Source organism: Camelus bactrianus, chromosome 10 (genome assembly GCF_048773025.1).
Source record: "Camelus bactrianus isolate YW-2024 breed Bactrian camel chromosome 10, ASM4877302v1, whole genome shotgun sequence".
Taxonomy (NCBI): Eukaryota; Metazoa; Chordata; class Mammalia; order Artiodactyla; family Camelidae; genus Camelus; species Camelus bactrianus.
The window spans coordinates 42,674,442-42,697,957 of NC_133548.1; the positions used below are offsets into that span (position 1 = coordinate 42,674,442).

The window sequence follows — 23,516 nt, forward strand, 5'->3', positions numbered from 1 at the left end:
GTGTCAGGGCCCCTGGAAGGCGGGGGAGCCCAGGCACAGCCTAATTGCATCAGTGTTTCTCTCATAGGCTTTATGGTCCTCATTTCCTCCATTGCTACTAGCCCTTCGGCTCCTTCTTGCTGGCTGTGTGTCCTTGGGCAAATTAGTGAACCTCTGTGAGCCTGGCTTTGTAATCTATAAAACAGAAATGATAATAGTACTCACTTCACAGTATCAAGTGAGATAACCCATGTTAAGTGGTTGGCATATGGTAGTCCCTCGAAGATTTAACTGTATATGAGAGCAATCTTTTATCGTGGATCCGCAGTGTGTGAGAAAACACTTACTCCTAGAAATTTTATTTATATAAATGTATTTATTTAGAAAGGAAATATTTCTTTAGTTCAAGGAAATAAGAGAAGTTTGGGAAAGGGAAGGGTTGAATGAACCTCTCTAATGACATTCCACATAAATGTATTTTACTGATGATAGAAACAATTTTAAGTCTTAATATTTTTAGTATTTAAACAGTGTGGTTACTAGTCAACAGGAAACATTCTTTAGCTGTGACAGTGGTTGTCACAATCTAGAAATTATGGTTCTATCACTACTCAGATAATACTACTATTCCACCTCAAAAGGTTTTCTGTCTTTTGTCCATTTATTCTAAATATAAAAAATGTAAAAAGACTTAAGCAATCAAACTCTTAAAAATGAGCAACAGAATCAAGATTCATAATCATCTTAGTAGAATGAAATCAGCAGAATTAAGTTTTAACAGAGTTAAAAAATACATCCTGACTTTCATTTTTTAAAAATCTATTGCACTTTCACAGCGGGGGAGAACTTGGATAAACGGATGTTCATGTGTAGATGTTATTGGTTGGGATTTTGTTGATTGCACGTTCTGTGTGTTGAAGTATCAAGGACTCTGTGTGTAGGCGATGTCAAATGCAAGGCGGGGATGTGCATAAAATTTGTGGAGCATCCAGAAAAGGGCAATGGTAGCCTGATTATTGTCTTCAGAGCTGCCATGTGGAAAGTGTTCTTTCTGGCATCAGAAGGCAAGCTTTTCCAATAGACGGAGGTTGAAGAGGGGCATGTCCTGACTCGGTTGGAGGGAAGCATCTGCTTTAAACCAGGGACTATACTAACTCCTGCAAAGAAGGTAGTATTGTTCATAATTTTACAGATGGAAAAGCTAAGGCTCAGAGTAGTATCAAGACAACTATTTAGCACAATTACATGGACTGTCTCAAATTCTCTTTAACTGGAGGTGAAAGGTGGGATGATCATTTCCTAGCAATATTTGAGAGAGACTTTGCATTGGGTGGAAGGTTGGATAAGGAGACTTCTGAAGTCATTTCTAATGTCAAAATTCTTTGATTCTAGGACATCTTTATTAAATGGCATTGTGAATCAAATGTTTCTTTTTGACTTGTTGCCATCACAACAAACATAGACTCAATCAGGACTGAAATTATGAGCTTTTTTTCTAGCTTTGAAGAGTGGCAGGCTCTTGTTCTCAAGAAATCAAAAAGCAGAGACAAGCTAGTCTGTGTGTTATAGCTTGGACCCCTCTGTCAGCTGCTACTTCTTCCTTCCACTATCAGTGCTTCCTGAGCTATGCTACTCTCTTATTTTATCCTTACTTGTCTGGCCAATGACCTACTGGCAGCTGTTTCTCACATGATGTCAAGCATGTGGGCATTGTGACAACTGTTTTCTCAAAGACCTTTTTATTCAAGGGTTGTGGTATGTTCCAGAAGACTGGGGCTGCCAGGTGCCTGACCAGAATGGAGAAAAGGCTGGATCTTCACCTGCTTTTAGGTAGTTACTTATCCTAAGGTTCTATCAGCCTGATGACTACAAGCCCTGTTCTTTCCTTTCTAGCACCTTTATCACACTCTTTCCTGGACCTGTGTCCCTTCCCAACAAACTCCAGCCACCAAAATCAGAGAGGGGAAATCCTTGCAACGTTTTTACTGGAGCCAGAGTAGGCTCCCAATTTGTAATTAATACTGAAAACCTAATTCTCCACATACTCCAATGTTGACATACCCAAACTTTGCCAGTTGCCTTAAGCAGGAGAAATGGGTTGGGGATAGGAGTGTGATTGATCTAGTAGAGATACTTGTGTTTGCCAGAGGAGAGACTTTGAGGACAGAGGGAGTGGGGACATACAATCTTCTGTCCTGTGAGCCTGGTTAACATTAATTTAACTTTGCTTTCATCATTTGGCAAACTAATATGGGATATCTTGGGATTCTGAAGTGCTGGACTCCTAAGATGCACTGGATGACCTTATACTTGGGAGGCTGCTGTAGTGGTTTTCATCTTACTTATTTTGAAAATGGGTAAGGACATGAGAATTTGATTGTTTCTAGGGCTGACCATATGAGGAAGCAATTACTCTGTTTTGAAAGTTCTACAGAAACTATCCCCCACGTGTCTGAGTTCACGATAGTTTCTCTGTTGTATACAGGAACCAGTTGGGGAATAGAAAGTCTATTAAAGTGAACAGGTTTCATAAAGACCAGTTTGATCACAGGAGTGTATGTTCTAAGATCTGAAGAAGTGCAGCCAGAGAGGAAGATCCAGCTGGGTAGGCCCCAAGGAGAGTAGAATTTCAGAAATAAAAGCTTGTATTAGCAGGAAAGCAGAAGGCCAGGAATTGAAAAGACTGACAATTAAAGGGAAGGGAAAATGGGTGGGAATCCCAACATCAGCCTGAGTTGACTCCACCACTGGGATTTAGATCTGTCCATGTATACTAGAAGCCATGTGTTTAAGGGACTCAGAAGCATCCTGGGAAGAGCAAGCCAGGCAGACACATTTGGCCCCATAACAAAACTCCTGTTGACAACATCTTATTAAAAATGGTGGACCGGAAATTTAGCTCCCTACTGAAACCTCACTAAAATGACAGTAAAGGAATGTTAAATGACATAAACCAATGAAGACAAAGAAAATGGGAGAAAATACAACAGCACCCAAGCAATGTCAGTGAAATCTTTGAAGCTGGAACACAAAAGACAAGTAACAACTGATGGAGCAGACCAGAGAAAGCAGAAACCTAAGCTCAGGAGGGGGCAGTCAGTGGGAGGCAATAATAATAATAAACAAGCAGAAGTGTGCCACACAACCCCAGAAAAGATTGAGGAATTGAGGACAGCGGTTATCTGAAAAGCTAGTGGTAAGGGTAAAGGGCTACAAAACAGGATGACTACTTGAAAGACTATAAAGTAAGTTAGACCTGAGATCCTCACCCCCTGTTCGTGTGTTTATCCCCTAGAGAAACTGAACTAGTTGGAGCCACCAAGAACAACTGGCAGCTGAGAGGAGGCATCCTACTAAAATAGGGATTTAGGGTGCTCTTACCCTGACTTAGATCCCAGAACCTTGACACATGGCTGTTCTCTTAGGACAGTGCTTTCATTGCAGCCCTCTCAAGGTGGGTTTTTCTCCCCCAGTTCTATTACTGGTCCTAGAGATGGGGGCAGATCATCCCCTTGTTCCTCATTACTGCTTGCAGACATTTCTCCCTCTGCCTTCCCTTAAAACTCCCCAGCTTTGAGTCTCATGCCATCAAATTATATCACTTACATCCCTTCGTTGTTGCTATATCTATGAAATCTACAAGCCCTTGGGTCATCCCCACTCTTTTCCCAGTAAGTTTAGCTCTTGGCTCCTTTCACTCCCCTCAACACTACTCCAGATTTAATTCTTGGGATTTAATTATATTCAGCCCCTGACATACCGATTACTTGAAAAACAGTCTTCTACTGATTTTATCCTCCACCATTCCCTGCTATTCTCTCCCAGAGTCATATCTTAGATCTTGTTATTTATTACCCAAAACGGGAACCCCTCCATGATCTCAGGCTCACGTGTCTGACTGTCTGACCACTGGCACTGTCTTCCAGCCATCTCGTGGCAACCTGATTCCAGCACTCCCTTGCTTATCACCTCACTGTCCCTAATGTCTCTGAGTTCCTCTCCTCCCTTCATAACCAACTTAAATCCCTTGGTCAGTAGTTATAATGATTCCCTTGCATATACTTTCAACTCAGTTTACCCTCTCTTTTTGTTGCACTCACTTCACAAGACCACAACTGTAGTCAATGTAGTCAAAGCCAACTCTTTGCCTACACCTATGCCCCAGCCATGCTGACTGGTCTCACTTTAAATCCAAGACCATAACTCTCAGGCCGTCAACACTACCCAACAATCATATCTCCCTAATCATTCACCTTCCTAGTCTAGGTCAGGGGTTGGCAAACTTTTTCTGCAAATAGCCAGATGGTAAGGATCTCAGGTTTTTCAGGTCACATAGTCTTTTTCACAAGTACTCTACTTTGCCACTGTAACAGGAAAGTAGCCAAAGGCAGTATGTAAATGAATTCAATTTGAATTTTATGTAATTTTTACATGTCAGAATTTAGTATTCATCTTTAGTTTTTCTTTCCCAACCATTTAAAAGGATAAAAATTATTCTTACCTTGCAGACAGTACAAAAACAGGATTTGGCCACGGGGTGTAGTTTGCTGGGCTGTGTTCCTAAGTTATTTCACACCTTCTCTTTTCTTCTCCAGCCGCTAACACTGCCTTCCCCATTCTCACTCTCAGATGATGGCCTTGCTTTCTACTTCATTCATGAAATAACCAGAATGTTCACCACTCCTAACACATCTCCTCTCTTGCATGTATTCAGCTTTCCGTCCTGTTACCGTGTTACCACAGCGCAATACCTAAATTCTGTACAACTTATTGTGCTTATTGTTTTGTCTCCTCGATTGGAGTGTCAATTTCCAAGAGGGCAGAAAGTTTTGTCTGTTTTACACACTGATGTGCACCAAGTACCTAGAAGAGTGTTTGGCACAAAGTAAGTGCTCAAAAAACACTTGATTGAACACTGGCTACCAGACCAGATGGCAGGAGTTTAGAGAACTTTTCTCCAGAGAAACCTACTTCTCCTTCCAAAAGAAAAAAACTACCTATCTTGACAGTTGGAAACCTCCTAGAATACCCTATGGTATTTTTTTCAAACTTGTTTGAGACAACTCCCACAGTAAGAAATTCTCATTTTACGGAATTGACTGTATATATAATGTATATGTGTGAATCTGTGAAAGCAAAGTTTCACAAAACAATCTCCTTTTTATGTGTGAGTCTGATACAGTATTTTCTGCTCTACTCTGTCATTTGGGGAAAAAAAGTTGCTTGCAGGTGATAAAATTGATTTCTCAAACCAGTAATGGGTTTGCGACCAGAAGTTTGAAAAATACTTCAGTGTCTCCTACTAATTACAAGCCCTATGTTCACAAAGCTTCCAATCAGTTTTCTAATGCCTCCCTCTGCCATATAAATGAATAGCCAAGGATCTCCAGATATTTAAGAAAAGCTTCTCACACACACACACACACAAAAAAAGAAACAAAGGCTGAAAAACTCAACATAGACAATTCAAGAAACAAAACATTAGAAATATCCTCAGAGAAATAAGATACTGTATTCCCAGATGGAATGGAATGCCATTTAAAAAGGAGAGAGGGGTGGTCAGGAAAGTGCTCTAGAAGATTAAAAACACAGTAACAGAAATGTGAAAATTCAAAAGAAAGGTGGGATGATAGCAATCTTTCAGAAAAAACCAAAGAAGTAGAAATGGGGATGAAATGATAAAATTATTCTAGGACAAAACCTGTGCAGTGGGCTTAAAGAATAACCAGTCTAGAGTGCAGGAGGATGATGGACCCTGGGAAAGTTGTCTTTAATTTAAAAAATAAACTGATAGCCCTCTGATGTGTTTGAATGTATTGAGAGGAGAGTTTGAGATAAATTATAGATACTTGAATGCAAAATACTTAAGAAACATGGAAAAAGAGGCAATGGCTAACTTCAGTTAAAAAAAGGAAATGAAATCATATTATGCTGATTGGACCAACTATAAATAATATGTACACAATCATAATAATGTAAGGAATAGTAATTTACCTAAGTAAGATGATACAGGTATATTGAGGGATGGAGGATGGAGAAATAATACATGTGTTTATCAGAGGGCATTGGAATATAAATACATAGCTTATTTCCTATAGTAAGAAGTAAAATAATAGCCCAAACTGAAAAATCAAGAACTAGTAGTATAAGCATATTATTAAGAAATATGGAGATAAATCCTAGAAGAGATAACTAAAAGATAAGAAAGAAGTTGTCTCTGGGGAGTAGAAATTCGGCATGTAGAGGGCTGCGGCAGGGTCTGCTGTGAAATGCCAGTTGATTTTTTTTTAATGTACTGTATTGGTAAAAATGGCAATGGATACAAGTAAAACAGTTATCTCATTTATTTGAAAATGCTAGCAGTCAGGAGGAAATGTTTTCCTTGGGTATTGTAAGACATAAGATACTGGGAAACCAAGAATACTGATTTAGTAGCCTTCTGAAAGAAACTTTAAAAATTCTCCCTGCTTTGGTACTAAACCTTGTATTGCTTTATTTAATGGATTCCAGTAACTTGTCAGCTCTTGCTGATACCAGCATCTCTAGGAACAGAGAGAACATTCTGGACTCATACCTTGTTACCATGGTGGGAGCCAGCAAGTGATGGCATACCATACTTATGTGGCTCTACAGGTAGCAGTGGGGGGTGAGGGAAGGCAGAAAATCTCACTAAAGGGCGCTAAGTAGGAGGGAGCATCCTGCTGATGCACGTGGTAAAGAAGAGGGCTCCTCTGAGACATTTACAGGGTATGCTCATAAATAACTAGAAGAACTTCTGGGTGAGTGTGTGTGTCCTGCTGTAACCACTGGAGACACATTCCAAGGAAACCATCATCACTGACGCTGCGCATGATTCCATTTGTTCTCCTGGACTGCTGCGGCCTGGGCAACTGCTGAGTAGATCAGAAAGAATGAGGTGGAGATCTAAGAAAGAGGTGTCCAGAGAGCCATCTGAGCACTGGAGAGGCAAGGGGGTGAGGGACTGCAGACAGAGCTAGAAAAACCTCGGACTCATACATTTGTCCCAGATGCATAAATTGTCACTTCTGCTTCCTAACCTTCTGACTTCCACACTTATATTTAGAGAAGGCTCCTCTTACTCTCCTGACCATGCCCCACTAGAGAATTTTACAGGCCTTAACAAAGAAGTGAGAGGGCTCAGGCCTGGTGGGAAGGTGCACCTGAAACTGTCATTCCTTAAGTGGAATAGAGTAGGGAACCTAATCACAGGGAAGCAAGGAAGAGTGGGTACTCAGTCTTGCCTTTAAATAGAACAACTCTGATGTGACCTGAAGGTCTGCGAATACCCTAGGCCAGAATTCTCCCCTCCTGCCTACTATGGTGCCCAGATCCCATCTGCACTTCTTTGGGCATCTCAGCATTGCCCTCTGATGGTCAGAGAGGAATGAAGTAGGATTCAATACCTGATTCTTGGAGACTAACAAGAGGAGCCTCTCCAATTTCCCTTTTCCAGGTCCCCACAAACTTTTATTGGTTTTTACTCTATCCCAGTCTCCAGGTACAAAGATAATAAACAAGGCCCTTGCTCTCAAAGCATTTAAAATATTTTGGTAGAGGTTGGGAGTATGGAGGCAGATATGAAAAGATAATTTTATCATAATGGGTTAAGTTAGGAAAGAGATCTGTACAAACAGAAGGAAGTGCACCTAAGTCAGGGAAGGCTTTCTAGTTTAGAAGACCCCTGACCTAAGGGGAAGTAAGAGTTATCCAGGTGTGAGCGGGCAGAACAAGAACTGATGCCTCTACTTCCACTGAATCACCTAGAATTATATTGTTTAGCAATGTATACCCCCACAAACCTCTGGCTCTAGCTGTGCCAATTCATCTCTGTCACCCCTCTCCTTACCCACGCCTGTGTCTTCACTAAGACTCCAGCCAGGCAACCATCTTATGGTAACACTCCACTTGTGGCAGCCTCATCCTGTATTCTAGAATAGCTATGCCTAATATAAATACTAAATTTTCCAGTAGCTACATTTAAGAAGTAAAAAGAAACAAGTGAAATTATTTTAATAACATATTTTATTTAACCTAATGTATCCAAAAGATTTCAACCTTAATATAAAAACATTATTGAGATATTTTATGTCTTCTGCATTGTCTTTGAAATCCAGTGTATATTTTATACTTACAGCATATCTCAATTCAGACCAGCCACACTTCAAGTGCTCAACTGCCCCATGTGGCTAGTGACTACCATGTTGGACAGTGTAACTATAATTCTGCCCAGACTTAGAGTACTTGGTGAAGCATTACTATATATTTCCTCTAAGTCTCTGTACCCCCAATCAAGGCCCTTAGAAGAATTTTGAAGAAGGAAGGGAAGGCCTATGAGGTTTCAGCCAAAGAGTGAGCACTCCTTCAGATGCCAGACCTATACGATTAACTCAAAACTGATCCCAGACTTGCTAATGAGACAGCTTTTAGCAATTGCAGATCCACAAGTACCTCACAGTCAGACACATTTGACCCCCGGTGTCTCTAGACTGCCTTCAGGCCAGCAGGACACCCACTAAGAAAACCTGATAATTAATGTGACAGCATCTTCTCAGGGAAGCCTGGAGGGGCCTTGGTGAAAGGTCATCTAGTCCTGCCACTCTGGTTCTGGTTGGGACTGAGCACCACTTGCCATTTGGGACTGAAAGGGTCTAAATATATTTGGTGTAATATCAGATACCTTCTTGTTTTAGAGTTTAGCATCAACAAGGATCACATAGGAGAAACATACTGAGAAAATTCTGTTAGGAAAAGACCACATTTAAGTTTTGTTTAGAGGAAGAGACACAGATATTCCATGAATGCAGAATTTGAAATCCATAGATAAAAGTTCAACCCCCTTTTATTGAGCCAAGAACCAGAGGCCCAGAAAAGGTAAGTGTTTGGACCAAGGTGATTCAACAAATCCAAAGTGATTCAACAAATCCGCAGAGGTTGTGATGAGCCCCTGCAGCCTTTCCACTACCTCCTACTGTCTCTACTAACTGAAAAATATTTTAATTGGAGACATTGTGCCATCTCTAGGGTTCTCCTAAGTTACCTGCGTTGGATGACCCGCTCTGGGAAAGATCGGTCAGTGCTCCCTCAATTCTGACTTTGGGACCAGTCGCCCTAAACAGGATTGTAGCGCTACGATCCTCCACCTTCTGGAATCCTGGGCGGAGGAGGCTACCGGAAAGAGTTGGTTCTTTCGCCAACTCCACACCTTCCGAAGCCTGGCCCTCCGCTGTGGCCCATTTCTCGGCGACAGGCTGGGCCTAGGCGGTCAGCCGCCAGCGGAATGCAAGCGGGGCGCCTCAAACCGAGGCCACACCCACGAAGGCAGCTCAGAGATCGTTAGAAACCTCGCGGGGACCGGTGTCCAGGAGGCCCGTGGCCCGCAGGTCAGCACCCAAAGTGCCAGAGAGGGCCCCTGGCCGCCTGACGGGGAGTGGGCTTCCCGGGAAGGGATGGCTCGGCCCCCATGCCCAGCACCCGCCCCGCCTGCGCCCGCCAGGATGGGCCGCCTCTCAGCAATTCCTGGGGCTTAGGCTCACTCCGGCCTCCAGGCAGCAACCAACAGCTCCGGCCTCGCAGGGGTCGCTCGGGACCCCCATCTGAAATCCAGGGCTTGCTGGGCCGGGGTGGGGGTCTCCCTGGTGGGAGGACTTCCCAGAGCACTGGGGGGTCCACAGCGCCGCTGCTTCTGTGCCCGGGAAAGATACGCTAGCGCCCCCAAGCACTGCCGGGCCCAGGCTGCCGCGCAGAGGGGCTGCCTTCCGTTCTGGGGCCCGAGCGTAGGCCTGGCCCGCGCCGGCTCCGCGCAGCCTCGGGGTCTTTGGCACCGGGAACCGCTTCCGGGGTGAATGTGTTTCGTAGTTGACCCCGCGCGGCCCGTGACGCGAAGGCCCAGACGGAAGTGCGGGCGGAGGAGCCCGAGCCGGAGCCCGGCCGGGAGCAGGTCTCCAGGGCTCCGGGCTGTGGGGACTGCTGGGCCTGGCAGCGATGGCGACCCTGTGGGCAGGCCTCCTTCGTCTTGGCTCCATGCTCAGCCTGTCTTGCCTGGCGCTCTCCGTGCTGCTGCTGGTGCAGCTGTCAGACGCGGCCAAGGTGAGTCCCGCCCAGCCTTCGCTCAGAACCGGAGCTCCTTCCCTGCTTCCGTCCTTGTCCATCTGCGCCCCACCCCAGTCCTCTCCCAGCCCTGGCAGCCCGACCCTTAGCTTCACAGCCCTGGCAGAGCCTCCCAGCTGTAACCCTCCGGACTGCCGGGTAGCATCCCGCCCTCCGGCCCCGCCAGGCTGACAGTCCCCGCCCCGACCCCCGACCCCACGCCAGTCCCCGACAGCCCGCCCCCCACCCCGCCAGCTCCACCCGGCCCGGACGGTGCCCACCGCCGGGACAGCGTCTCTGCCTCCTTCACATTTCCCTCCCCAGCCCCGACAGCACCCACCTCAAACTTTACAGCCTTTCCAACTCTGAGAGCCTTTAACTTTCCGCCCTTAAGCTCTGACGGTCTACCGCCGCCCTCCGCCAGCCTCACAGACTAACCGCCACCCTATTCCCCAAGCCAAAATGATAGGAAACCCCCATCTCATAGATGTCTTACCTCTTAGGAACTAACGTTACCCTCAGCTCCTCCCTTCCCACTGTGGGAACTTGCTTCTCCCGGCAGCCTTCCTTCTTAGTAGGACCTACAGAGTTTCTCACACCAGCCTAATATACTCACCTAACTCCCTCGAGGACCTCCTAGACCCTTTCTTGCCTTCTCTCTTTTTGATTATTTAGTGAGTCAGGGAGGATGCAAACTACAGGAGAGGTAAGGTTGTGGCCTTCTCCCCTGCTCCATTTCTTGGCCCTTCAGTCCCCTGGCGCTGCTCTCTAGTCCCCTTCATGCCCATACCCTTCAGACCTGCCCTGTGCTTCCTCCTGATGAGCTAGCTCATTATTGGGGGAAACAGAAGGCATTCACATTAATGTGATGGGACAGCAATGGTATTTGCATATTTTAAAAACAGAAGCTTTAATCTATAACAGCTTTAAATATAGGGACTGGGATAGATGGGTGACAAGCATACAGGTTCAGAGGGTTTTGATCAGGAGTTATTTTTGAAATCTTCCCTACCTCCCACCAGAAACAGGGACAGCAGCAAGTCTCCTGACTTTCAAAACATTGCTGGAGCACTCTGCATATCTGCTGTCATCGCTTTAAGTGGTGTGCTGTAACCGTGTATTTGTCAGTCTCCTTTACTTAGGTGTGTCCTCATTACAGGCAGGAACCATCTCTTACGCTTATCTGCATCCACCTCATTTAACACCAGTTCTGGCACAGGACAAATGCTCACTAAGTAGCTGCTGAATGAATAAATGAATTCTCAACAACTCTGCTAGACATACCACTAAATATAGAAGCTTTGGGCTTGGTCCTCTGGGAACTAAAGAGCCACTACCTTCTCAGATTAGAATTCCCTTTTGCTGAGGAAGCATCTCCTACCCTTCTAGTCATACGTTTAGTCACTTCTTCCTCCACCTCTTGAAACTTGCTTTATCAGTAGTTGTCCTTTCTGTCCCCCAAGATTAGAAGCAGTTTCCTGGGAAGGGTAGACCAAACTGAACTTGGCTACACTCAAGCTACTTCCTTATGATCTTCCTTTCTAATTGTGCTGGGTGCCTCTAAAACCTCATCCCTTCTATAGGACTCTGACCCAACCCATTTTATCCATATCAATGCCTTTCTGCCAAAGGGTGGAAGGATAGTGGGTAGGATAATTATGACTTCCTCTGTAACTTTTAGTTTGATATTTCCCCATCCTTCTATAATCAGCATTCTTATTTGCAGGCACAGCTATGTGTTTACTGTGTCTTTCTACTGGCAAGTAGATGATGATAACTTTGGCACAGTTTGACTATTGTGTGACCGATAAATGTGATTAATGAGCCACAGATCATGTGCTAGGTATTATTTCAAAGTTAATTTTAGGTAATATATAATGATTCGTTCACATTACCAATGGCTTTTAAAAACTTGTATCTCTCAAAGTGATTTAAAATTTTAAATGAATGGTTTTAGACTACTTGGCAGGTGATGCTTAGCAAAATGTATATGTTGCAATTCTTTAAAATACTTATGATAAACTATTAACAAGCTATACCAAGTTTTCATTTTGGTTACAGAATTTCGATGATGTCCGATGTAAATGTATCTGTCCTCCCTATAAAGATACTCCTGGGAGTATTTATAATAAGAACATATCCCAGAAAGATTGGTAAGTATTCTAGATAACTGAATTACCTGTCAAATTTCTTTCTTTGGTTGTCACTGTTAGCCCATAATATTCATCCAATGTATTGTTTTCTGTAGTATTTCTTTTTAAGCAAAGGTGTTGAATTCTATTTCCATTTGAGAAACTAAGAATAATGCCTTCAGTGCATGATAGAAGCCTAAAGAAATGTCAAAACACCAAGCCCCAAGCAGGGAAGGTTTTTCATGGGGATGGGGCTGAGTTTGTGGCACCTGAAATTCCCATACCTACCTTCCTGTGTTCCCGTAAATTTTGGTCCTCCTTCTTGCTTCTCAGTGGAAGGTAAGCAAACTTCATTTATCTGGGTTATAATTTTTACAGCTTGAAGGTTTTGATGATATATTGCCAAATATAGGGGATTTGTTTAAAAGTGTCAAAGGGCTCCAGAAGGAATGGGATTGAGCCATGAATATCAGTGTGTACCAATTGGTGCACCACGAGCAGGTTATAGGTGTGCCAAGATACTGATCCCTTCAGCCCTTGGCATCATCAGGCAGCCCTGTGATGACTGGGATCCTGACTGGCTCGCCACAAGCAGCCTTTTCTGTTTATCCCAGTGGACCTTACAAATGATAGCTTTTTCTGCATGTGCCATAAAATGATTGGGAAGCAGTTGTTTTGTAGCAGGATGGATGGGCTCCTGCCCATGGACTGGGGTGTTTTATGGTTCATGATGGAAGATTGCCAGGATAGGCATAGAAGAAAAATAACTCCAAATATTATGTACTTTCACGTATGCCTGATTTCATAGCTAAATAGCCTCAAATGTTTGGAAGCAGAATTAAACTCATTTGGTTACAGTATTCCAAGCTCATTTTGAAAAAGAAAAGGCAGCCTTTGAAAATGTTTAGCTCTTCTGATGCCATTGTCTGCTCCTGCCATGATATGCATTTAGGCTCAGTCTGGTATTTGATAAGTGTGTTCCTGAGAACTTCTTATGAGTGTCTGTGTTCCACTTTAAATTGTCTCATATTACAAAGTGATTTAGCTTTTCCTACAGGTTTTCTGTCAGCAAGCTACTTTATATGAAAAGAAAGCTCAAATAAGTTATTTCTATAAATTTCTCAAATATATTGAGCACTTAGAATCAGTTTGTTGTATTATCAGTAATACAATATGATGCCTGTTACTTAGGGTGGTAAATGAACTCACTATTCAGGTGTTTAACACTAATCTTTTCACTAACTTTTATTCGAGGCTCACAGAGAACTGTATATCAATTATTCTTGGTTACTGGTGAAAATAGGGAGCTTTGAAAATAAACAGTTGAAATCAAGGCTTCTTTTGGGACTCTTCTTCCCTTTCTCCCTTGCGTCCTTCCAGCAGCTTAGCCTTTTATTGGGGATAGGTTCACAGATGCCCCTGCAAGTTTTTAACTGGCTTTAGAAGGGTAGGTGCGTTATGACTAATGGAGATAATTATGGCTTTACGAGGTGTCCAGTATCTGTCTGACCCTAGGTGTATTTTTACCTTCTGGCTCCCATTGTGTCCAGTTGTTAGCTTTAATTCTTCATTGACTTATGCTGTCTAACTTTAGAAAAGTTTGAGTTCTCTAGTTTATGTTTGGGGTATGATTTAGAGCTGGTAATGTCCTCCTTTTGCCACTAGGGGGAGGTGTTGCCTAGTTACTAAAGTGCTTGAGTTCTGGGTTTGGTGTTTACAGTGACTGGCCGGCCAGAGCCAACCTTCCTGCTTCCTCTCCCACTCTGCACAGTGCTCAAAGTCTCCTTGCTATTAAACTGTATTTGTACTTCAAAGGAAACACTGAATACTCAACACTTAGATTCTCAAGTAATGCTTAGGTATTATTCCTAAGGCTTTTGAAGCTGACATGGGAAACTAAATAGGAGAGAAGTTTCATTTTCCTGAGGTTCAGAGAGATAAAGGGCAGCTGTCCTAGGAGGCAGGAGCCCTGAATTCTGGTCCTTTTAGCTACTGATTTACTCTATGACCTTGTGTAGGTGACCCTGTCCGAGAGTGCTGGGCTGGATGACTGCTGTGATTCTAAGATAGGTGCCCCTGCAATGGGATTTTGCTTCCTCTGCCTATTTTATGTCAGCATCCAGCTGGATGCACTCCTGGTCTTCTATATGTTTGGAACAAATATCACATACTTGTATGGTGTGAGTTGTGAGAATTCTTAATTGAAATTCTGCCAGTTGAGACTTTTTTTTTCATTACTACTTTTGTTAAAATTAAATTATCTGTTAAGGCAAACTGACTGAATGTTTATCACTTATGCTATTTTGGGTTTTCTTCCTTATGCCATAGCTAAGAGGGAACAGAAAATGAAAAACTATGTTCTTTTTTTTTTTTTTTACATTTTTTATTGAGTTATAGTCATTTTACAATGTTGTGTCAAATTCCAGTGTAGAGCACAATTTTTCAGTTATACATGAAGATACATATATTCATTGTCACATTTTTTTTCGCTGTGAGCCACCACAAGATCTTGTATATATTTCCCTGGGCTATACAGTATAATCTGGTTTATCTAATCTGCATATGTCTGTCAGTATCTACAAATTTTGAACTCCCAGCCTATCCCTTCCCACCCCCCACCCCCTTGGCAACCACAAGTTTGTACTCTATGTCTATGAGTCTGAAAAACTATGTTCTGATAGGGCAAAGGGAAAGAATCAGCCTGGAGCATCGGGCGCCCCCAAGAAAGTAGTTGGAGTAAGACAGAATGCTATAGTAGAGTCCTTAAGGCAGCTAGAAATGCCTGGAAGAGATGACGAAAGGGAAGAAAATTGCCCAGCAGCTGGCAGAAGGACAGGAAAAGATTGCCTTCTTTTCTGAAGGTGATTAGAGTCATAGGCTCTTAATAGCTGGGGAGAATGAGAATTTAATTATTCCCTAGAATTGAAAGATTTATGGGAAAAGATTTTTGGATAGATTTGCTTTTTCATAACCTATAAATAAGTGGCCTGGAAAATGGGGGGAAAATAAACAAAATCCAACAACAAAAACATTTAGCCTTCTATTATTTTTATATATTGTTTCCAGGTAATCAGTTTTCATTTTAAAATATTTTTGTTGTCCTAATCCTACTTCTCCATGCTTTTTAAAGACTTTTGCTCATTAAGAAAAGGAATTGTTTCTTGCTCTGGTGTTCAGTTTTCAGCATTTCATAATTTACCAACTGTTAGGTATAATTAGCCCTTCATATACCATACTTTGGCAGTTAAGATGATGTTAGTTAATTCATAAAAGAGGTAATCTCATATTTGAACAATGCTCCAGGTCACTTTAAATCATTTAAAGCAGTTTTACTTGATAAATAAAATGTCTAAATATGACCTGATCTACTAAGTAGTTTTCAATCCCATTTGGGATTTTTTCAGGTGCATTTTTTTAACCATAAATAGCATTTTTGAAAAAATAGCTGCGACATGTGTGTCTTTATAGTTTCTTAGACTGTTAAATCTTAACCAAATTGCTAATATCGAGAGAGGAATTGATTTCACTTCCATTACTGATTATTTGCTCCTTATATTCTTTCGTTGGGTAAGTTCAATGATTATTCTGGATTTCAGGAATGGGTTGATTAGTGCGAGTAGAAAATCCAACTAGGCTTAGGCAGTATTTTATCTTTGTTTTTTTCAGCGATTGCCTTCATGTTGTAGACCCCATGCCTGTGCGGGGGCCTGACATAGAAGCATACTGTCTACGCTGTGAGTGCAAATATGAGGAAAGAAGCTCTGTTACGATCAAGGTAAAAATATATATATGTATCTTTTCTGCTTCTGCTTAATGGTATCTAGACAAGAAAGAAAATTTTGGACATCTGAATTCTATTTTCGTTACCTGAACTATTGCTCTTCCCTCTTCTCTACCACCCTCTCACCTCCTCCTTCCTCATCCCCAGCCCCCACCCTAAAAGCAGAAACAGGCTTGCTCTCATTCTGCCTCATTGAGATGTTCTGTGGATTAGTTAGGACACCTTAGATAGACGTGATATGTGAAATGGCACAAAACAAGCCCTGTGTGAAATTAGCTTTTTCCAGAAACATATTCCAGCTTCTCTGTGGGTCACATATGCCGAAGAGTAGTGAGAAAGCAGTATGGTTAGATCCTCCTCTTCCTGCCCTCTCACTCCTTAGAAAAAACGATATGTATAGGGACCACTCTAGTCTAGAAACATCACTCCTGGATTTTAAGATTTCCTGTCTTTGTCTCTTATAGGAAATGGAACGTAGATCCACTCTCATGACAATTTGGACTTCTAATGAGTTCAGTTACTTTACTTACAGTGGCTAACAGTTCTTCTCCCCAATTTTTTTTAATATGAAGCTTCCCATCCTTCTCCCCAAAAAAGGCCTTGGGGAATCTAGGATGGTCCAGTTACAAAGATTCCTGTTGTGATTGACCCTGTGGGAGAGTTCTTGCTCCAGCAGAGTGCTGTCCTGTAGAGAAATCATTACATTACTTTTTAATTTTTTAACAAAAATTTTATGTATAATTTACATACCCCAAATGTGACTCATTATAAGTGTACAATTTTATAAATTTTAGAAAATTTAAAATAATTTTTAAAAATCCAGTTTTAGAACATTCCAATCACCCCAGAAAGATCCCTCCTGCCCATTATAGTTAATCCCATTCCCACCTCCAGCCCTAGACAGTCACTATTCTGCTTTGTGTCTCTACAGATCTGGACATTTCATATAAATGGAATCATACAATATGTGGTCTTCTGTGACTGGTTTCTTTCCACAGCATGTTTTTGAGGTTTATCCATGTTGTAGCATGTGTCAGTACTTCATTCCTTTTTATTACTGAATAGCATTCTATTATAGGAATATACCACATTTCGTTTATTCATTCATCTGTTGATGGATATTTGGATTATTTCCAGATTTTTACTTTTATGAATAATGCTGTCACGAATATCTGTGTACATATCTTTGCATGGATATATGTTTTCCTTTCTCTTGGGTAGATTCCTTAGAGAGGTAAGTTTATGTTTAGCTTTTTAAGTGACTGCCAGATTGTTTTCTAAAGTAGTTGTACCATTTTACAGTCTCGCCAGCACTGTATGAAGGTTCAGTTTCTCTACATCCTCACTAACATTTGGTATTGTCTGTCTTTAATTGTAGCCATTCTAGTGGGAGGTGTCACACTCTACTGCTTGATACCACATGAATAAGATCTCAAGAAAATCATTTGCCTAAAAATGTATTTTTGTATGTCTAAATTGATCTAAAACAGTATCCTGTTAAAATTCATCTGAATTACATTTTCTGTTAGGGTTCCTGTAAGTGGTCTGACAGCAGTGCTGTTGAATCCAGGACACTGTATTCAGGTGAAAAAAGAAAACTGCTGTGCTAGCAGTGATGAAAAATGATTAGCAGTAGGTGAAGATGAAATTTTGAGGACTGGTGAAAAGATCCCAAAGACAAAATGCTTTCTTTACTCTTTTTCTATAAATACTTTGGTGAAGAGTTGAGTTTGTTTCTTATGTTGGAATCTGGTTTGTATAAAAACCCTGTATGCTTAACAGATAGAGCAGTCTTCACTATGGTTTTCACATTATTATACAAAATTCTGATTCCTTGGCTTGAACAGAGATGCAACTTATCTTCAATTTCCTGTAGGTTACCATTATAATTTATCTCTCCATTTTGGGCCTCTTACTTCTGTACATGGTGTATCTTACGCTGGTTGAGCCCATATTGAAGAGACGCCTGTTCGGACACTCACAACTGATACAGAGCGATGATGATGTTGGGGTAAGTTCTCAGTGTGCCCTGGCTGTGCGCAGCCAGTCTCTGTCATCATCTGATGTACAGTGCAAGTGAAGGATGGTCCCAGGTAGATGTTCACGTACTGGAGCAGGTCCTCAATCAGAAAAGCTAAAGACAGTTCTAATATTAGTGTATGTCTCGTTATGAGGAAATTGCTCTGTAAAGCTGTAAATATGGTGGTATAAACCAGTGATCCTTGGTGAGTGTGCTGTACAAGGCTTTGCCTTTCAGTTCCAGGGGTACAACTTTCATTGCCTTTTCCTGTTCACATTGAGAAAAGCAACTGAGATGGTTTTCTCCCCAAGCTCCTGCCTGAACACCTTACCTGTCAGCATCACCAAATATTTTAAAAGATAAAGAGGCTTTAGTGAAGTGAAGCATAAAGACTATGATATTCTTTACTTAATGAAGTACAGCTTGATAACCTGCTGGTGTTTTATATTTCCTGTTTTCCTCCTTCTTTAAAAAAAATCTATGATCTTTAACTCTGGAGAAAAATGAAACCATCACTCCTGATTCTCTTCCTATCTTTAAAACTCATATTTGTACATATAGTTGGTATAATCAGTGTGTAAATTGTTTTGTGGTCTCTTTTCATGTTGACATTACTTCATTCAAAAATGTCCAAAAATCAACATAGTCCACAAATTTGTTATACAGTATGGCTTAGAGAACTATATTGTTTGTTTTGTCATTATCCTATTCGGGTTTGTTTCTGAATTTTCCACTATTTTATTATTATTATATATAATTTTGTTTTAGAAATTACTTTTTATTTTGGATTATGTTATTGGACTATGTTCCTTGAAGTGAATAAAATTTAGTAGAGTTTCAGAAATCAATTCCAAAGTCCAGAGCCAGCATGAACCCTTGCCAGCCGCACTCAGAAGGCCTTTTACTCAGGAATGGCTTGTGGACCCATAGGTAAGAGATGAGAGAGGAACCCTGACTAGATGGCTTAAGTTATAACTACAAACAGAGCCTGCTTGTCTCATGAATATCACTTATGAACCCTCAACTTATTTGGGCAAGATTTCATTTTTCTTCTGTCAAGAACTTTCATAGAAACACCTCTGTTTACCTCTTTTCCCCTTGCTTCCTTTATTAATTCAACCAACAGATAGTAACTTTTCCATATCAGGTAGTGTGCTGGGTACCAGGAATAAGGAGACGAATGAAACAGAAACAGACCTGTAAAAGAAGTGACCAATATAATGTGATTCCACCTTTTATTTTTAATCATATAAGAAATGCCTATTTAATTTTAAAGAATTCTAGGAGAGAACCAATAAGTTGGGAGAAGGTTCAAAACTGGAGGTCTGATGTGGTCAAAGACCAGGCATAGTGGGGCTAGTGGGGTGAGAAAACTAGAAGGTTGTGCACTGGAAGCATTAGAGCATCAAACACCGTTCCCATGTTAATTTTCATTCACATACGACATTTCCCATTGACATTTTGGGTCAGATAATTCTTTACTGTGGGGGACTGTCCTATTCACTGTGTGATATCTAGTAGCATCCCTGACTTCTACCCACTAGATGCCAGTATCACCCCTTATCCCATCATGACAATCACAAATGTCCACAGACATTGCCAAATGTCCCGGGGGGGGGGCAGTTGAGAACTACTAACATATGAAAATGTTATGTACCGAAGGCCACACAAACCACTTCATTACAGGCACATAGATAGACAGCCTGACTTAAACCATATCCCTTACAGCATTAAAAATGCGGTTCCTGATTTTAGGAATAGACACTGTTAACGTAATTCACAGAACATAAAAGAAAAGGATGGCCGAATGTGTAGGTGAAAACATGTAGGCAAGGCACTTGATTGGTAGGGTCACATGCTTAGTGACCATTTTGTTCACCTGTGATTGATTCTGTGTGCATGTCAACCATATGACAACATTGTCTTTGAAAGGCCTGGCTGACTTTTGGATATCTGTTAAATTGAATCTGGGCAGAGAGAGGTTTTCTGACCAGAGCTATGAATTTATGGTAACAACTCCGTACAAACAGAAGTTAAATTTACATTTCTATAGTTGCTAATCCAAGATGAGAGTTCTTCACTCTTTATGTATTTTTAAAAATGCTTTTGTTAAGTTCTTCGTTAAATTCTGTTTTCATTTTTTCCATATTTGTTTGGTGTAGAGCATTTTAAGTCCAGTGAGAATTAGCACAAATAGTTAAGAAGCTCGCTGCAAGTAGTCACAATATTTACTGTATCATATATCCATGACACATCATTGCTGTTATCAAAGCATTACATTAAAACATGTTTTGTATTTATTGTAATTTTATCAGGTGTAAAAAGAATAAACATATATAAAGGGTAAATCTCTATTTGCATTCTCCCAGCATCCATGACCATGGGCAGCTAGTTCAGTCTTATTCTGATAGATGGAGAGTAGACCAAAAAGGACTGACTGGTTTGTTTAGTCCTTTCAACTTGTTCCTTAGGAAGTTTCTCCCCCTACTTTGAATAGTAAATAACAGGACTATGAAATTGAGAAGCACTCTGCTGATAGAGTACATCCTTCCCAGTTTTGTTTATGTCAAAACAAACCAATGGTAATAATGTTTTATATACACATTCATTGAAACGCCATATTCGTATAGTGTCATTTTAATCTACCTGAACAAAATCAGTATGTTGAGAAGATATGACACCAAGACAAGGTTAGGGGAGCTAAGTCTTGTTAGATGACCTTGAGTCGGTTTATTTCCTGATGGGAAGTAAAGTAAACCACCAACATTAGCCGCCTTCCTCTTTCCTCACCTTCTTTCTTACATCTTTGAAACATTTTTAACTTTATGCAATTTCTTTTATTATTTTCATTTGTAAGTTTAAAAAAAATGAGTGGAGTTTGCACAAGATGTTACCTAAATTAAGTGAAGTTGAAGAAATGTTGGTAAAGAAGGCAGGGAAAGATCCTTTATAGAATACTCTTTGATGTCTTTGAAATGTCAACATTGTATAAATGTCTTGCTATAAAAAGGAGACCAGGTGTTATAACACTGTCTAGTTATAGTTATTGCGGTTATGTATAGCTTTCCATAGACATGCTGACTCCTGCCCTGGGTATATAATAGAGCTTTTGCCAACATGCACAGGAAAACAATATTGTTTCTTTCCAAGAGGCAAAGTTCAGTTTAAGAGGTCTGACTTGTGACTTGTATCCTACGTTGGAACATTTAGAAGCTTTGCTAACACAGGGTTCAGGACAAAGAGATCAAGGAAAAGGCAAACAAAAGCAATAAATTAGTATTGAATGCCTTTTGTCATGTAGGCAGCTGTGTTTATAGTTCATTCATAGATAGATTAGCATAGTGGTTTCCTGTGTAATGACTACAAACATCAGTGGCATTGGTTTACTTTGACCAGGATAGGTTGGTTTTCTGCACAGATACCTGGGTAACCCTTCAATAGCCTTTTTCCCAAGGCAGCAACTAACATGGAAGCCACTGTGAGTTCAGCAGTGAAAGATTCAAGTCTTTATCAAATAGAAACACTGAAGTAATAATTCCTTACTGTCCTTGGTAGTAGAGGGTAATTGTAGCACTTGAGCTATGTCTCTTTTATCACAGATTGGGGAAGGGGGAACTGAGAACACGCTGACTGTATGTGTTGACGGCATGGGGAGAGATTAAAACCAACCAAGATAGGATCCTGTCATCTCATCTCCCAGGATGAACGTGGCTCCAAGCTGGCAAGAAACAATTCTGAGATAATGGGAGTCAAGAAATTAAAAGACAGGTCTTTCCTCAGCCACAGATTAGCTATATAGTATTGAATAAAGCAAAGTAAAACCTACTTTCCGTATCTGTAACATGTAGATAATTAACATGAAGACAGATTTTCTTTCTCCTACTCTCCAAGGAGGGCTTCTCTTTAACATAAATGATCAGTGTCTTTGTCTTGGTCCCTGTTTCTTAAGAGAAATGTCTTTGGAAATGGTGACTCATGGGAACATAAGCACAAATACCTCCTCATTGCTTATTTTACTTGAACCACCTGTTTCTGTAGTTGAATTCATCCTGCTTCTGGCAATTGAGTGCGTAAGACTGCTTGGCCAAATTAGACAGTCTGTTGTTTGAAAAGTCCAGCTGCTCCTCCATGGCTTGATAACTGCTGGGGTGTGTGTGTGTGTTTTCCACTGGTCATGCCATCTGATGTTCTCCGTCCTGGACTTTTAGGATCACCAGCCTTTTGCAAATGCCCACGATGTGCTGGCCCGCTCCCGCAGTCGAGCCAACGTGCTGAATAAGGTAGAGTATGCCCAGCAGCGCTGGAAGCTTCAAGTTCAAGAGCAGCGAAAGTCCGTCTTTGACCGTCATGTTGTCCTCAGCTAATTGGGAATCGAATTCAAGGTGACTAGAAAGAAATGAGGCAGACAATGGGGAAAAACTGACTGTGTTTTCCTGGATTTTGTTTTACTGCCCTGTTGATTTCACCAACTCTTGCTGGAAAATTCAAAACTAGAAACAGAAAGATGCTTGGTATTTTCTTTTCTCGTTAGCACATTAGTGGAGACATTTGTAAAAGCACACACCTTAAAGTCAGCCAACAAACCTTTCATATTATGAATTTTACTAATAAAAATAAGTCTGCCTGTAAATTATCTTGAAGTCCTTTACCTGGAAAAAGCATTCTTTTTTTTTTTTTTTTTTTTTTTTTTACCACATAGTTTTAACTTGGTTTTCAAGATAATTTTCAGGTGGGGTTTTTGTGTGGTGTTTTTGTTTTTGTTTGGCAGGGGAGGGGAGGGATGCGTGGGAAGTGCTTAACGTAACTTTTCTCAAGCCACTTTACTACACATACTTTTGTAAATAGACTTTGCCTTTTATTTTCAAGTTTCATTTATATTTTGCAGCATAGCCAGCCTCATCAAAGCCCTGACTTACCTATTTGAATTTTGCACTGACTATATTATCTAGATATCTGGTTGGCCTGTGGCTGTACTTCATGGTCAGTTGAATCCCAAATGCCTGGTGGCCCTTCACAAAATGCAGATTTTCTTCATGTACTGTGATGTCTGATGCAATGCATCCTAGGACAAACTGGCCATTCGCTAGTTTACACTAATGACTAAACACAATCTTGGTGTGTGGTCTTTCTTGTCTTCTTCTAGTATATTTAAGGATGAATCCTAAGGACTTGGACAGTTGCAATAAAGAAATTTTCTTTTAAACCCAAGCCCCCTGGATTGATGACATACACATGTTTGTCAGCATCTCCAGTCAGGTCGAGAGGCAGCCGTTGGAGCTCTAGTGTGTATAGCTTTGAACTGGTTGCCTGCCTCTGAAAGGTATAACAGTTATTGGTTAACTGGCTTTTTTTCTTCCTATGTCCTCTTTGAATTGTAACAATAAAAATAATTTTTGAAACACCTGCCAGTGTATCTATGTCTCCTAACTTTTCTCTCCTCTCTCTTTTGCTGTGCAGTGAACTTGAAGATGCAAAGACAATTTGTACCCTGTTGTAA

The 23,516-nt window shown here is 41.2% G+C and overlaps 1 protein-coding gene across 2 annotated transcripts; it reads left to right on the top strand.

Moving 5' to 3' along the window:
• The first annotated feature begins 9,266 nt into the window (after nt 1–9,266).
• On the top strand, nt 9,267–23,422 carry TMEM9B (TMEM9 domain family member B). 2 transcript variants are annotated; one of them, XM_010964894.3, is made up of 6 exons: nt 9,267–9,380; nt 9,856–10,086; nt 12,148–12,239; nt 15,885–15,993; nt 17,876–18,010; nt 22,228–23,422. In XM_010964894.3, the coding sequence occupies exons 2-6, from the start codon at nt 9,982–9,984 to the stop codon at nt 22,381–22,383; spliced, it is 597 nt and encodes a 198-aa protein (XP_010963196.1). In that variant the 5' UTR covers nt 9,267–9,380; nt 9,856–9,981; the 3' UTR covers nt 22,384–23,422. The 2 variants fall into 2 exon arrangements, with proteins under 2 accessions (XP_010963196.1, XP_045379913.1); XM_045523957.2 differs by lacking the exons at nt 9,267–9,380; nt 9,856–10,086 and adding an exon at nt 12,335–12,557.
• Nucleotides 23,423–23,516: the final 94 nt, after the last annotated feature.